General features: G+C 44.5%; 1 protein-coding gene across 1 annotated transcript in view; it reads left to right on the plus strand.

Moving 5' to 3' along the window:
• The first annotated feature begins 4,951 nt into the window (after positions 1-4,951).
• Positions 4,952-17,004, plus strand: part of ACSF2 (acyl-CoA synthetase family member 2) — a 24,051-nt gene continuing 11,998 nt past the window's right edge. Inside the window, exons 1-5 of the mRNA XM_025041601.1 lie at positions 4,952-5,007; positions 5,337-5,483; positions 15,697-15,892; positions 16,255-16,383; positions 16,653-16,710. Of these exons, the coding sequence (XP_024897369.1) occupies positions 4,952-5,007; positions 5,337-5,483; positions 15,697-15,892; positions 16,255-16,383; positions 16,653-16,710 (586 nt within the window). The remainder of the gene's footprint in view (positions 5,008-5,336; positions 5,484-15,696; positions 15,893-16,254; positions 16,384-16,652; positions 16,711-17,004) is intronic.

The raw sequence follows: 17,004 nt of genomic DNA on the forward strand, positions 1-17,004 counted from the left end.
TGTGACCATGAAGGCATAGATGAGAGTGCTGTGGCCACAAGCCAAGGAATACTTGGAACTGGAAGAAACAAGGACCGATTCTCCCCAGGAACCTTTAGAAGGAACCAGCCCTGCCAACACTTTAGTCCCATAAGGCTCCTGACTTCTGACCTCCAGAACTGTAAGAGCATAAACTGTTTTAAGCCACTAAATTTGTGTAACTTATTTCAGCAGTAATAGTAAACTATTACACTACTCATTTCTCAGGGCTCAGCTCAGACCTCTAGGAGACCTTCTGTGACATGCTTAGAGTAGGTAGGTGCCTATCCCCTGTGCCCCCTCTCCCACAGCACCGGCCACACCATACTCCATTGTCAGTCTCAGGGTTGGTGTTCTCTATGACCCAATGAGGGCAGACTCCCTGTCTCATTCAAATCTCCATCCTGAGCACCCAGCATTGTGCCTAGTATCAAGTGAGCACTCACTGAATATCTGTTGAACCAATGAATGAGGACAGAGAGATAAATTAGATTTGGTCTAAATTACCAAAACACTGGGTCTTTATCCAAGACTTTACAGTTGACTTTGGCTCTTGACTTTGACTCAAGAAAAGTTAAAAATGACATCATCCAAAGAAGGATTTTTGTTTTACACTCTTTACAAAAGCAAGGCTTTTACAACGTTTGGCAGCTGCTGGGAAGCTTATCTAGTTTTTCGATTTGGAGCTGTCAGCAAGAAAATATTGATTAAGATCACATCTGCCTGTGTCTGCCATCAATTATTAGTTGCGATCGAATAATTTTACTCTACACAGCAGTTCAGAAACAAGTTCCTTTTTTCACTTTCAGTTTGAAAATCAGAAACATTCATTTTTAGAACAACTTTTGTCAGCCTTGGGTTTTTGGGTTTTGTTTTGTTTTTGATGTGGGCTACTGTTTTGTCTTATTTGTCCTTTTTTGTTTCGTTTTAGTATTGGATCTAATTGGCAAAGTATAAACATCATGTTCTAAGTCACTGTCATCTCTTTTTCTAAAAATTAAAATTCCCTTCCTCATCCTCCTCTCCTCTCTTCTTCATATGGCTGCCAGCAGTCTCCTTTTTTCCTACCTCTCCTTCATGACTGCTGCATTTCTTATTAGACAGCCCCCTTCTCAGACATATAATGAAGAACATTCTTTTTTTTTTTTTTTGAGAATTCTTTAAAAGGGACGTTTTTCATATACTACTTGGAAACAATCAGTTACGACAGAGCGTTAAGAAAAATTAAATCAGAGAGAAAATATGTGCTCAAGATCATTGAGAGAAAAAGAAGCAGAGCTTGATTCTTCCCAGACTCTGATTGTCGAAACAATCAGTTACGACAGAGCGTTAAGAAAAATTACATCAGAGAGAAAATATGTGCTCAAGATCATTGAGAGAAAAAGAAGCAGAGCTTGATTCTTCCCAGACTCTGAGACTGTAACCCTTTGCAATCGTTGCTTTACAGTGAAAACCTTACAAAACACACTAGTCCCTGTACTCGATCAACGGTGCTTGTCAGGATGCCTCCCTTGTCCAATTAACAAAAAATTTATTAAGATAAAACATGTACACTGTCCTAGGAAAATAAAACAAGGTAAAGGCTTTCTAACCAAAACTAGTTCTCTGCTCTTCCCCTCCTCCCGGTCCTATGCTTCAAAGAGAACCATGCTTTTTGATTGTGATAAAATAGACATAAATAAAATTTATCATTTTAATAATTTTTAGGTGTACAGTTCAGTGGCAGTAAGTACATTAAGTGCAACCATCCATCTCCAGAACTTTTTCATCTTTCCAAACTAAAACTCCATACACTTAGGTCCCTATTCCCCTAGCCCTTGGCAACCACCTTTCTACTTCCTGTCTCCATGACTTTGACTACTCTATGTGCTTCATATAGTGGAATCATACAATATTTGTCCTTTTGTGTCTGGCTCATTTCACTTTAGCATCATGTCTTCAAGGTTCATCCCTGTTGTAACATGTGTCAGAATCTCCTTCCTTTATAAGACTGAATAATATTCTATTGCATATATATACCACATCTTGTTTATCCACTTATCTGTGGACGAACATCTAGATTGTTTCTGCCTTTTGGCTCTTGTGAATAATAGTGCTATGAACATTGGTGTACAAATGTCTGCCTGAGTCCTTACTTTCAATTCTTTGGTGTACATACCCAGAAGTAGAATTGCTGTATCACATTTCGGAATTCGGTTTTTAATTTTTTAAGGAACTGCCATACCATTTTCCATAGCCACTGCACCATTTTACATTCCTCCCAACAGTGAGCACACAAATGCTCCAATTTCTCCACAACTTCACTAACACTTGTTTGTTTGTTTGTTTGATAGTAGCCGTCCTAACAGGTATGAGGTGGTATCTCACTGTAGTTTGGATGTGCATTTCCCTAATGTTAGTGATGTTGAACATCTTTTCATGTGCTTATTGTCCATTCACATATCTTCTTCAGAAAATGTCTATTCAAGTCCAAAGGGGACAATTTTGAACTATTTTAACCATATCCGTTTTATCTTCTGTTATTTACCTCTAAACGAAATACTTTTTCAGCCATTTTTTTATTTTCTGTTCAATAGGTAAGGATATGCACTCTCATCTCTCTTTCCAAATCCTCTTAAATAGTTTCATTGTTATTTTGTGCATATACTGGTTGTCTTTGTAACTTTAAATAACATACTCCTTTAATTCATGTTCCATCATTGGTAGATGGATTTCTTGACACCTCGATTTACAAGGTAAGGATATTTGCCTTCACTCTCCATCTCCTGTCCCTTACTTCTCAACTACAGCCAGGTGTGATGTCCCAGGTTCGTAGCATTTACTTCTGTCTCCTAACTTCGATGAAGTCTTCTGAACTTTTGTCATAAGCTGATACTAAGAATTTCTAAAAATCAGTAAGTGGTACTTACAGTTTGAGCACATTTTTGAAGCACAGATAGGAAGGATATTGGTGAAGGGGAAGGACTAAGGGCTTTCCCTAGGTAGCCAATGGCATGAGCAAAATCACAGGGCCCGTGAACCATGAGAGTCATGTGCAGCACAAAACAGATGTGTTTGAGTGCAGTTCAGGCAGAAACCTCTTGGAGAAACTATGAGGAACTGAGTTGAAGAAAAAGGAAGGAAAGTTAAACAGCCTGGATGGCCCATGTGCCCTGTTCCCCACTCCTTCAAAGTGACCCAAGAATTCCGGTCAATACGATCTGATACCCAGATTCAAGGACTTCCACATCAGGTATCTTCACTATTTTTTCTCCCAATCCTTCTCCCTCTCCATGGAACCATGCCTACCTACCAGGACTCTCAAGGCTTTGCAGAGTGAAAAATATTTCCTCTTCCTAAAAATGGTTTGCAATACCTAACACAGAGGAAGGTCTCAGAGTGTAGACGCAGGAGGAAGGAGAGGATGGAGAAAGAAACTAACAATCACCAAAAAATGATCGAATACCAGTACTGTGCCACAGTACTCAATTCTTACCCCACTCCTCTGCATGAGGCTGGTACTATTACCCCCATCTTAAAGAAAGAAGACAACTAAAGCTGGAGAGGCTCTAAGACTTATCCAAAGCCACAAAGCGAGTATAGGCAGACACCTGGCCTGTGCTCACTGTGCCCTCCTTGGCCTTGGACAAGTAGCTGAACCTCTCCGGGTCTCAGTGTCTTCATACATAAAAACAGAGACACATTCCAAGGCATGACCGTTCCTTGCAGAGTAATTGTGGGGGTCAGAGATAATATCCTTTAAGAGTCAGGCTTGCGGGAGGTATCCTGAAACTGACAGCTATGATTCCATTGCACCTATGTTTGGTAAGGCAGGGTAATCCACTATGTGGAGGGCCAAGGCTTGAGCGAAGTTCAAGCAGGAATTAATCCTTCTCTTCCCCTAAAACTGACTCTCAAACTAGTAAAGAAAGTGAAAGAGTCTGCCAGACCAGTATCCACCCCTCACTTCACAGGCCCAGAAAGGGGTCACCAGACTTGAGGTACTCGCCAGTGCCCCACATTCTTGGCTGGGCTATCAGAGTCAGTGAGTTGGTCTCACCAGGAAGGCATGACCTCGCAAGCCTGGCTCCTCATAATCTCTCTGCTCCTCTGTCTTCCTTCCTGCTCCATCCCCACACAATCTGAAGTGTGGAGACCTTCCCTACAAGCCAGGGTTTCAGGGGGATCTGAGATTGCTCTCTCGCTCTCGGCATCATCAAGAGGAGCTGCATAGTCTCCTTCTCCTGACTTTAGTTGAGCCAAAGTTCCCAGATAAGGGCGAAGGCCTTGTCAGGCCGGACCCCACCCTTAGCTGCCTCTTCTCTCTGGCCCAGCTTTTGTCACTGCCTCTAAGCCATGAGAGAGCAGGTTACCCTGCCAGGGCCTTTCTCTCATTGCTCTCCCCCTCTTTCTCTGGAGGAAGGGTCAAGGCTGGAGACAGACAGTGTGGACCTGGCACACGTGCCACTCTTGCGCCTATTGCCACCTTTTCCAGCCAGGACCAGAAATGAGCAATGTCACCCTCTCTCCCTCCTGCAGCTGTACCTGGGGTTCCGGTGACCATAAAGAGGAGCTAGAGAGAGAGTGAGATTGCTTTCCATATACACCTGGGGCAGCTCACGGAAACTGTGCTAGGGCAGGCAAATAAGGGACGGTGACACCCATGTTCAATCCTTGAGGCCACCTCACTGCACCGGCAGGTGAAAGCAGAGGCCTAGGGGGAGCCATGGGAAGCTGCCGCTTGGAAGATGGGGGTACGAACTGGTCTCTCTTCTGAAGCTGACATCTGGCTTCAGCTGGGACTCTCTCACCGGTGGCACCCTTCGTCCCAGTGGCCTCCCCGCACCCTAGCAGGACCTATGCCCCAGCTGGCTTGCCTTGGGGGCACTTTGTATCGGCTCCCTGATCTCTGCCTCACAACCCTGCGGGGGTGGGGAGGGGAAAGGGACGGCACATGACGCGCGTCCAGGAATGGAGGCTTCTGGGCTTCGCCATCCGCACCGCATTCACGTACTACTGGCTTCCTTCTACGAAATCAACAAGCTCTTGCGCCTCAAAACCTAGGGGTCTGGTGGTTGGGACTGGAGATCTGCCAAGGGAGACGTGCAGCCGAGGACTTCAGATCCAGCGGGAAACCAGGGCAATTCTTCGAGGGTGGAAGGGGGCGGGCCGCGGGTAGCAGAGGAGGGTGGCCGCGCGCAGAGTGGCCTGACCCTACCCCGCCCCGCCCCAATTGTCTGAGTCGGTCTCACGCCACAGGCAGAGGCGAGCTTTACCTCCTCCCCGCTAGCTTCGCGCTCGCCCCGCTTCGATTCACTTTAAAAGTTTCCTCCGACCAGGACACCTGCGTGGCGAGCCATTGCTGTCTGCATCGGGATGCTGCGTCTCTGGAGGCTGTTCGCCGAGAGTCTGGGAATGCTAGGAGTCCCCTCCGTCCTCTCTCGGGGTTGTCGGGAAGTGAGGTTGCAGGGTGTCCGTCCCCTCAGGTACGGGGACTGGGGAAGGGGCGGGCGCGAGGGTCCTGCAGAGCTTCCCTGGCGGCTGATCCCACTGCGGCTGGGAGGCCCGCAACTGCTGCACCTCGGGGTAGTAGGTACCCTGCACTTAGCACTTAGGCAACAGGAAATACTGGCTTAGCCGGCTCAGAATGGGACTTGGCTGGTGGCTGGCAGTGACCCCGCACTGACTCCAGGTTCTGGTCCAGGACTCTATAGATTCTTATATTCATGTGCACGCAGAGGACCAGCATTGGGGGCCTTTAGCAATCTAGCCCCAGAGAGAGGGGCAGGAGCAAGGTCTGGACTCTGTCCCCAGAACACTGCCTCTGAGCTGCACGCTCTTCAGGGAAAAACTTGGGGGATTTTCAGCCCCATCTTGCCCACCCCAGGCTACTAAACTCCGCAGTCTCTCCTCTCCTCATTAGCTACTGACAAACACTGCTTTTGCTCCTTGTATCTACTGGGCCTGTTTCCTTCTGTCCCCAGTGCAAAGGATGGAGTGGGGGCCGGCAGGTGAAGGCTGAACACCTCCAGTTGCTTTGCTCTCTCCATAGCTGTACAACGCTGTTGTTATCAGTGTTGTTGTGGTGGTTATCTTCAGCAAGCAGCAGGGCAGAGGCCTGGGCACCACTGAGCCTGTCCTGCCACCAGCCGGGCTGGATATTAAGTCTGGGGTAGGACCTGGTTTTGGATACCAGATGGGATGTGGGCCTGGACGTGGAAAAGGGTGGAGGAGCCCAAAGAAGCATCTCCTATGAGAAAACTGTTTGGTTAAAAAATTTTTTTGGATGATGAGAGTTAGAAGAAGATGCAAACTCCTCTTTTGGCTGGAACTCCAAGATCACAATGTTTTGAATTTGCTTTAAGATTATCATACCTAATTTTCTGAGGAAACCCACTGGCTCAAGACTGGTCGGATGGGATTCTGGTGAAAAGAGCTGGGTTCTCTACTAGCTGTGTCCTTCACTACCTCCCGGTGCTCCCTAGGCAAGTTCTACCATCACTATCCCCTGGCCTCCAAGCCCCACCTCTGGGCTCCTGGGTGCCCTCTTAGACTGTGAGGCTTCTAAGGAAAGTTATCCCCCCAAAAATGTACATGTTTTATCATACTAAATCAAGCCACCTCTGGCCACATGGCAACAATCCTGACTTTTGAACTTTTTTGTATGTAAACAAAACAGGTCACCCTCCTGCTACAGGTCTGTGACCTCAGAGAAGGGCCACCAGGCCTCCGAAAACTCTGTGTCCCGAAAAGATCTATTTTTCCAGAGAGAGAAGATTTCCTGAGCATCTGTCCTAATTCCCTCCCATCCCTTCCACTCCAACTTTCCCTTTCAGAAACCCTCAGAGTTTCAAGCATTGAACAGACATTTCTGAGAAGGTCATGTCAAGCACCTGGTGGGTGCTGTGACTATGGAAGCCGTAGGATCTTGTCCTCCAGAAGTTTGCAATCTAGTGGGCAAAATATAAATCAAGATGATCGTGACTCTGTGTTCCAAGTCAAATGTGCGCAATGTTCTTGAACTTTTGTTCTTTCCTCTTTCCGATCTGATCCCATACGGCCTGCTTTCTTGATGCCTAACATTCCAAGCCTATTAACTATTTAGGAAGCTTTGAGTTACAGCCCTGAACTCCACCTACTCGCTGCATGACCTTAGGTACATTACCTAACCTCTGAGTCTGGTGACATTGTCACTAAGGTACATATTTGTTGGATTGCTGAAGCCTTGCTCTTCTCAGACTTTCCTTTGGGGCAGAGCTGGTTTTCGAGAACCTTCAAATGGTGTCTGGGAATTCCAACTGATTTGAAAGTAGGAGAGGATCTCCACTCAGTGGCCTTTTTCTTGCACCCGAGTCTCTCTCCTGGCCAGTCCTTGGATCTGCTGGACACTCCCTTCTCCATCAAAGTTGGGGCTGTCCAGAGCCTTTTTTTCCCCAGAAGAAAATAAGAAACTGTCAATTGCTCTCCAGATCTCCCGAACCACCAACTTCTTCCCCTTGTCCACATATTTCCTTCCCCAAGGAAGACAGATGGGCTAGTCTGGGACTTTAGGAAGCCTTGGAGGGAGAAATCTAACACTTTTTCCTTGATGAACCTGAGATGCCCAGGCTTCCCCCAGATCTCTAAGGCTTACCTGTGATGTTGTCACATCCATCTGGGGTGTTGTAGTCAGTGAATCATACACATTGGTTTTAGTTACCCTTTCCTGCCTTGCAGGAAGTAGGTATACAATCTACTGTGGAGGGTGCAGTGGAGAATACAAAGATGAATAAATCTGTTTTCACTGAGTTCTTTGCCTAAAAGGAATCTGCAGATGAAGACTATAGACCCACTGATTCAAAGCAGAAAGGGTGCTCCCCCTTAAAGGATGTTAATCAAAGCAGGAGAGAATCTAATTGCTGGAAATGAGATTAGGGAAGGCTTCCTAAAGAGGCCAGAACCCTTCGGCCATAGGACTGTATTGTAGTTTGAAGTATGACGCCTATAGACTTATATGAAATCTTGCTTGTGCTTGAACTCTTTTGAATCCTGGATATGGAGCCCTCCTAATCTCCCCAACATTATTTATTCAAGCTACAGACAGAAACTTTAGAGTCTACCAGATCTGGATTCAAAGGAACCACTTTCTACCTGTTAGCTCTGGGGCCGAAGTTGAACTTGACTTTTTTCATGTGTAGTGTTGTTGTGAGGGTTAAATGAAGTTACATAAGAAAATTCTTAAACCACAGCCTGGCACCAAGGAAATCTTCGCCAAGCAGTAATAAGCTTTTATACAGGTAGTGCTTGTGTAATAATGATTTTGTATGTTCTTTCAACTCCAACAAAACCACATTTTAATATTTTCGTGTGGAGAGGAAGAAGGAAGCAGTTCTGGCAGGGCAACTGCCTAAACCAAGGCAGGGCTGCTTGAGATGTATTGACAGGTCTGTGCTTATGCTAAGTGTTTGGATTAAGGACTGCTTTTTTTTTTTTTTTTTTCCCTGATAACATGCTGAACAAACCAAAATACAGGATGTTTTTTATCCTGACTGGACTTTGCTAGGGGAGTATAGTGCTAATATGTAACAAGTACCAGCAACCTTGCCAGGTTTGCCTTCCTTCAGAAATAAAACAAATTGTGTTTCTAGCTGACAAAACATGTTTTTTGAACCTTGTAGATATGCTTGTATTTCTCAATTTCAGTGTCAGATGACAGGAAAGCAAATCCTCGCCCACTCACTTCTAACTCAGTATAGCTTTAAGGAAATCACTCAACTTCTCTAGACCTTGGTTTCTTTGTAAAATAGGCCATTTGGAAAAGAAGCACTCTACATTTCTGCAGATATTCTGTGATTCCTAAGGTGGCTGGTGTTTGAACCTGATTCCTGAATCCAAGAGGGCTATGGTCGAAGTATGAAGTATTCATACTTACATGAAATGTTACTATGTGATTCTCTGTAGTCCTAGGTGAGTGCATACAAAACATCAAGGGTTTTGACCCTAGAAAGCTAAGATCCAGACCTATAGGTACCTTAGTGATCCCGTCAAGGGTTGCGTATCCTGAATCAGCCCCCCACCCCTACCCCGACTCCTGTGTGCTTTCTCTGGGGGCCCCATACAAGTAGCCCAAGGGAAAATCTGAAGCATGGATGCCTCCCCACCATGAGTAGTTCAGGCATTCAAAAATGTTCTCTGTCTTCTTGAGTTTCCTGGACTCAGTAAGTTCCTGCATACTTTCTCTACATAAGCATAAACACAGATATACCAGTGGTTTTATTCAAGATGCTAAAAAATGAAAGTTTCCACCAAATGTAGAGTACCCTGCTCAAATCTTATTGTGACTCTTACCACTTGGGAGTTCTTTGTAGTCTCTGTCCTTTGCAAGCTGTAGTCTCATTCAGGAAGGATATGTTAGGTGGTGAAAAGATCATGGGGCTTTATGGTATAACTATATACAGTAAAATGCCCAAATCTTAAGTGTACAGTTCAATGAATTTTAACAAATGTACATACCCATTACTCAGCATCCAAGGATATGGAACTTGTCCATCACTCTAAAACAGAGTAGAAATATATTGTGAGTCACATATGTAATTTTAAAATTTCTAGCAGCCGTATTTAAAAAGAAATAAGAAATAGGCGACATTAATTTTTAAAATTTTAAAATTTTATTTATGTTTATTTTCCAATTACAGTTGACATTCAATATTATATTTATTTCGGGTATACAGCATAGTGGTTAGACATTTATATACTTCATGAAGCGATTCCCTTGATGTGACATTAATTTTAATGTTATATTTTCTTTAACTTAATATAGTCAAAATAGCATTTCAGCACGTATTCAGTCTTTTAGAAATTGCTAATGAGATATTTTACACTTTTTTTTTCATATAATCTTCCAAATCTGGTATGTATCTGACACTAACAGAACATTTTGAGTCAGACTGGCCACATTACAAGTGTTCCACAGCTGCATGTAATTAACAGCTATACCGTATAGACAACACAGTTCTAGAAATTTCTCTCATGCCCCTTTCCAGTCAATTCCCTTTCCCAACCAGAGGCTACCACTGTTCTGATTTCTAATCTCCTAGATCAATTTTACCTGTTCTTGAGTCTCTGTGCCGGGCTTCTTTTGTTCAAAAACCAAGGGACACTTTTGAGAGGAGCGACGCATTAACTTTGACAAAAAAAAAATTATACATAAAACAGTTTAGCTTTCCTTGATAACCGTGGGCAAAGGACACTGTCTCACCTGCGCAATATTTCACCTCTGTGGCAGCAAAAAGGCAAGCTGAGAAGTGGGGGCCCCAGAATAGGTCTTTTTTTTTTTCTAGAGTAGGTCTTATAAAAGTGTCAAGGGGCTGTCCCAGCAGAGAATGGTGAGGACAGTGTAACTTCCAGGCCCATTAAACTGGGCGGCCTGGTTTTACCTTGTGGTCTCTATATTATATAATTTAAGAACTTTTAAAATTAAACTTTTATTTTGAGATACCAACATTTACATGCAGTTGTAAGAAATAATAGAAACAAATCTCATATACTCTTTATGCCAGCGGGCCCCAATCCCTGGCTCCACTGGCAAGGATGAATGCTCATTTAGCTGAAACTGCTTTTTGGTATTGCCTATGAACGGTCTTTGACAAGAATACCTGTCATGGAATTTTGAAATTAAACGTGAACTCTAGAAAGACAGCAGTCTTTGGTTTGGGCAGAGAATTTCTGATTTGTTATATTTTCCCCTCTAGTGACTTTTAATTTATTAGAGTATAAAATAGAATTTGATACTATAATTTTTGGAATAACAGCTGTTGGACCCAGTTACATAACAATCCAAATAAATGACCAAAAAGATTGAATTTGGAGTATCAGCTGCTAAAGGGTCAGAGAATAGGTCTCTCCCTCTGCCTCTGCCCTTTCTCTCTCTCTACACACACACACACACACACACACACACACACACACACTTTTTGGCCACCATTTGAAAATAAGTTACAAACATCATAATACCAGAATTTTCCATCTTTGCTGATCTCTTGGAGAACAAATTCCTCGTGATCGTTTGGCTTTGATTTGTGACATCGACATTGCTGGCCATTCATCTTCTTTCATCTGTGACTTTGTGGCAGATTAGGTCATTATTGTGTTTCATATGTCAATATCACTTGATCTGTTTTACTGGAAAGGTTTTTGTGATCTGATTGGTGAGGCTGTTTTAATCAGCTTTTATTGTGGTATCTCGGACAAGTTGCTTAACTGTGTCACTTTTCTCCATTTGTAAGACAGGCATAAAAGCACCTGAACAATTTGCCTGTGAAGGCTGCATGACAGCTTTACAGAGAAACTGCTCAATGTTCCCTTTCTCCCTTCAGTGCATATACCGTGCAGGGGATTACCCACCTCCACCCTTCACCACTGAGAGTCCCCATCTTGTTCATAAATCAGAATCATTACATTCCCAATTTGTCATTAAAAGTCTCTATAGACATTCCCGGAAATGACTCGTAAAGCAGATAGTTAACAGGTGGATTCTAGTTTCCTACTGGAGCAGTATTCCAGTCGGGGCTGCCTTCTGGACCAAAGCCTCGTATCCAGTATGCCATGTTCTAAACAAGAGCAAAGTGTCATGAGCTGCTCTGTGCTCTTGAATCTGGAGAATATGCATCCATGTATGAAAGGGGTTGGTTGAGCCAGTAATCACAGGATATCATGAACTGTACAGAAGGCGCATAAACTATTTTATCCATTGGAACCCTCAGAAAGAAAAATCCTGCTACATTCAAATTAGAGATTATTTCTTTTTTAAATTAAATTTATTGGGGTAACATTGGTCAATGACATAAGTTTTAGGGGTTCAACTTTATAATACATCATATGTATATTGCATTATGTGTTCACCACCCAAAGTCTAGTCTCTTTTCATCACCTTATATTTAACCCCTTTTACCTTCTTCATCCTCCCCTCACTCCTGTTTTCCTATGGTAACCACCAAACTGTTGTCTGTGTCTATGAGTTTATTTGTTTGTTTTGTTTGTTCATTTGTTGCTTTTTGTTTATATCCTGCATATAAGTGAAATCATATGTTTCTTATCTTTTTCTGTCTTACTTATCTCACTTAGCATGATACTTTCAGGATCCATTCATGTTGTTGCAAATAGTAATATTTCATCCTTTTTATGGCTGAGTAGTATTCCATTGTACACCACATATTGTTTATCCGATCATCAGTCAAAGGACGCTTAGGTTGTTTCCATGTCTTGGCTATTGTGAATAATGCTGCAATGAACGTAGGGGGTACATATATCTTTACAAATAAGTTTTCAAATTTTTTAGGTAGATACCCAGTAGAGGAATTGCTACCTGGGTCACATGGTAACTCTATTTTAATTTTTTGAGGAACCTCTATACTCTTTTCTATGGAGGCTGTACCAATTTACATTCCCACCAACAATGTATGAGGGTTCCCTTTCTTCACATCCTCTCCAACACTTCATTCCTTTTTTATGGCTAAATAATATTTCATTGTATGGGTGTTCCGCATTTTGTTTATCCATTCATCCATTACTGGACATTCGAGTTGTTTTCACTTTGGGCTACTGTGAATAGTACTGCTGTGAACTTTGTGTATAAGCCTTTGAACACCTGTTTTCAATTCTTTTGAGTTTATATCTAGGAGTGGAATTGCCGAGTCATATGGTAATTCTATGTTTAACTTTTTGGAGAACTGCGAAAGTGTTTTTCACAGTGGCTGCACCATTTTACATTCTCTCCAGCAATGCACAAGGATTTCAATTTCTCCACATGCTGGCCGACACCTCTTATTTTGGTTTTCTAGATTATAGCCTTTCTAGTGGGTGTGTAGTGGCATCTCATTGTGGTTTTACTTTGCATTTCCCATGCTTGATGTCCATTTGTATATCTTCTTTGGAAAAATGTCTGTTCGAGTCCTTTGCTCATTTTCTAAATTGGGTTGTTTTATGTGTTATTAATAATTAATTCACTTGATTATTCAGTTGAGCATCTCTAACATTCCAGGCACTGTGAAGTACTGGGTATAAAACCATGAGCACATTAGTTGCCAAAGTGAGAAATCAAGAGAGTTCTTTTTAAAACAAAAAAAAATTCTTGTGTCTTGAGTTATGAAATCAGATTTAGCAGCAGATCTGGGCCTGAAATCTCACGTGCAAATTCTCTGAGGGCACCCCTGCGTGTGGGGCTTTACTTTGTCATGGCTCTCACCTGACTGATTTACACATATTCATTTCTACCTGGGGCTTGTATTTTGCACTATCTAAGGCCTTACTAAATATTTATTTTAATTGAGTTAGAAGCAACTGGAGCTGCTGGCTGTCCTCCTCCAGCTTCAACACATTAAACAAACAAACAACTTTTCCTAAAACAAAATCTTTTTTATTGCCTTTTTCATGTTTAAATGGAATACCTACCACTTTAAGAATAGAAAAAGAAGTGGCTGCCCTTTTTGGCCAAGGCCTTTGGGTTGTGTTGAAGGAAGGAGAGAGAATCAGTTCTGTTTGTGCTTGGACTTTCAAAATGATAGGTGGTTCTGACATTTATGAGCAAATTGCATTGATATGAATTTCTAGAACTCTTAAGTTCTTTGAAGGAGCCACCTGATTCCACCTCAGCTCTGCCCTACTCCAGTCCTAGTTTCTTGGTTTCAATTAGTAAACAATGGTGGAAAAAATAAAATTGAGATTAGATAATCTCTCGTGACCAGATAAGGGATAAACCCAAAATCTAAAGAACAGAATTACCTATCCCACTCCTTTTGCCCCAATCGAAGTGGGTTATGTGGCTGTAATTTTGGGCTCAGCTCTTTACCAGCCCAGCAGTCCACTAGGCTTCTCTGTACTTCAGTTTTTTTTAATCTGTAGAATGAGAGTTCACAATTCCTACCTAGGAATTTTAGGATTAACTTCATGTGTATCGGAGAAACCCACTCTCTCGTGGCTTAAAGGAGATGGGAATTTCTTTTTCTGGGAGATAGCTAGTCTGTAGTTGATATGGTACATCCTGCTATCAGACACCAACCCCCTCTGTCCTGCTGCTCTGTGGAGTCCAAGTTCACCAAGTGGTCCAAGATAGCTGCCATTCTTTTCCTGTCACAGGCAGCATTCTAGCTGGCCCAGAGAGGAGAAATCCTGTGTCTTGATTTGGATTCCCCTGAGAACAAGGACGTGGGTGCAGGTGCTTTATTTGTGACCCTAGGAAGCAGAAGTGAGGGAGTGGGAAGAGGAGACAGAAAGAGCAGCCAATATTGGCTGTTACTGAAGTTGTCGCCCCAGGTAACCAGGGTTTTACCTGCTAGAACCTCTGAGGAGGTATAGCTGCTAACCAGAACTGTCAGGCTGCAGAAGAGGAGGCACGAGAAGTCCCTGACCAGACAGACCTCCCCACAGAACTGTCCCAGCAGCTGAAACCAAAGGTGCTCTGAGGAGACATAACGTGGGGCACTAAAAGTGTCCGCAACGGTCACCCTCCCAGCAGCATGCCAGCGATGAGACCTCAGAACCCCAATCCCAGTCTGCTGCTTGCTTGTTCCCTACAGAGCTTCAGCAGTCCCCCCACTATGTGAATCATCCTGGCCTCCCCAGCTATAGCTTCAAAGTCAAGTCAGGGCCACCTCCCCATCAGCTTGCATTGTGACTTGCCCACCTACGAGACAGCAGCAGTCTCCTCTCTCATTTACAGGGAAACCCAGTTTTGCTCTCCTTTGCCCTGCAGACCATATTCTTCCCAGAAATTCTCCCCTACAAGCCATAAACAATAGGCATGGTCTTTTTAGCACAGCAGCTGCAGAATTGAATTATTAGAATTGGCCCTTGGGGGACCTACTCCACCCAGTGGTGGCCTGGAGGTGACCTGGAAGGCTGGAACCTGGAGCATATGCTTTCTGATGGGAACAAGGTCTGAGACCTGTTACACGACCATGTGGCCTGGGTGGGAGCCCAGCAGTTGTCCAAATTGGGCAAGTGAGCACAGATAGGCCTAAGCGTGTAATACCTGGACTTCTGGAGGCCTTTTCTGGTTTTGCTTTTTTAAATTAATAGACTTAAATTTTTGGTACAGTTTTAGAGTTTCAGAATAACCGAGCAGGTGGTACATAGAGTTCCACAAACTCATCCCACCCCACATGCAGCTTCCTCTATTAACATCTTGAATTAGTGTGGTACATTTGTTACAATTAGTGCACTGACATTGACATATTACTATTAACTATAATACATAGTTTACATTAAGATTTAGTCCTTGTATTGAACTATTTTATAGGTTTTGACAAATACCCAGGGGCTTTTTATCAGGAGGATGCAGTATCTAGGATGAGGCCATTCCTAGCCTTCCTAGGCCACCTGTCTGCTTAGTCAGAACACCATGATTTGCCTCGGTTTCCCTTTCTAAGGTTTCTGCACCAAGCCTCCTGGCCACTGGCACTGAGTGGAAACTGGGGAATAGGTTGGGGAAAAGAAACTTCTCCTATTAAGAATAAGAAGTCGGCCTCTGGTCTGGATCTCCCAAGGGTGAAGTAGCCCCTAAGTTTAACAGCTGTGGTTCCTCGGGATAGGGCAGGCTCAACAGTTTCTGGAGTAGTCCCTAATCCATTGTAAGCAGGCTGCCTCCCAGCTGGGTGTGCCAGGCCCTTAGTGCCAGGGAGGCCTGACCTGGTGCAATAGAGCCCGTGGCACCTCTCCATGCAGTTCCGAAGAGGTGGATTACACTGCTACCCTGCCCATCGGAGGCCTCAGCTATGTCCAGGGCTGCACCCAATTGCCTCTTATCAACAAGACTGTGGGGAGTTGCCTGGATGCTACAGCACAAAAGTTTCCGGACCGAGAGGCCTTGGTCATCGTCCATGAAAACATCAGGTTGACCTTTGCCCAGCTTAAGGAAGAGGTGGGTGCTAACCTTGAACCCTCAAAGTGGGCAGGTACCAGCCCCAGGCTGTGCTAGCTGGGCGGAGCTACAAGGGGAGCAACTGACTGTGGAGCAGGGTGCTGGGGCTGCCCGAGAACCCGAAGGGGTGTCAGGAGATGAGGACAGGGCTGAGGCAGAGGTGACCTGGATGCCTCCTGCATCAGTCACTCCTAGGGAACTTGTTAAATCTGTATATTTTAGGCCCCACCCCAGATTCAGAGGCCTGTCCCTTGTTCCCAGGTGGTTCTGATGTGAATCCTCGGGCCAAGGGCTGAGGTGGGAGTCATGGCCCCTTCCTGCTTGCCCTCATCTCATTCTTGTGCCTTGTATGTTTATACCAGGTGGACAAAGCTGCTTCTGGGCTCCTGAGTATTGGTCTCTGCAAGGGTGACCGGCTGGCCATGTGGGGACCCAACTCATATGCATGGGTGCTCATACAGCTGGCCACAGCCCAAGCAGGCCTCATTCTGGTGAGGAGGGGCTTGCCTGGCAAAGCTGGGTATATGGGGGGAGGGCATTATTCAGAGGAAGCCCCCCCAGCTCCTTGGCCCCAGAGCAAAACCAGTGCCTGCCTGGTTTCAGACTGGGTAGTGATTTCTCCTGAAGCCACCAAGGGGCTTTGCAGGGGCAGGGCGCTGCCTTTGTCTGCACCATGTTTCTGAACCTCTTGAAGGAAGAGGGGCAGCAAGAGGGACAGGGTCTGCCCAGGACACTGACATACCCTTGCTGTCTCTACCAGGTGTCTGTGAACCCAGGCTACCAGGCTTCGGAGCTAGAGTATACCCTCAAGAAGGTAGGACCCATTCCTGGGGAGTGGGGCCAGGTGAGCACCTGGCACAGAGGGCTGATAGAGTGGGGAGGGCATGCACAGATGGGTGATACCCAAAGTCTGTCATTCTTTAGGCTGTGGGAGGGGGTGGGAGGAGGGGGTGGTTGGGCAGATACAAGGCTGGTGTATGTATGGGGCTGGTGCATGCATGTGTCATGGTGGTAGTGTGTGTGTTAAAGAGTAGCGCATGTATATGTCAGGATGTACGAGAGAGAGCAACTGTTAGTGTGAAGTCCACCAGATTCCCAGTCTGGGGCTTCCT

Source organism: Pteropus alecto, unplaced genomic scaffold (assembly GCF_000325575.1).
Source record: "Pteropus alecto unplaced genomic scaffold, ASM32557v1 scaffold98, whole genome shotgun sequence".
NCBI lineage: Eukaryota > Metazoa > Chordata > Mammalia > Chiroptera > Pteropodidae > Pteropus > Pteropus alecto.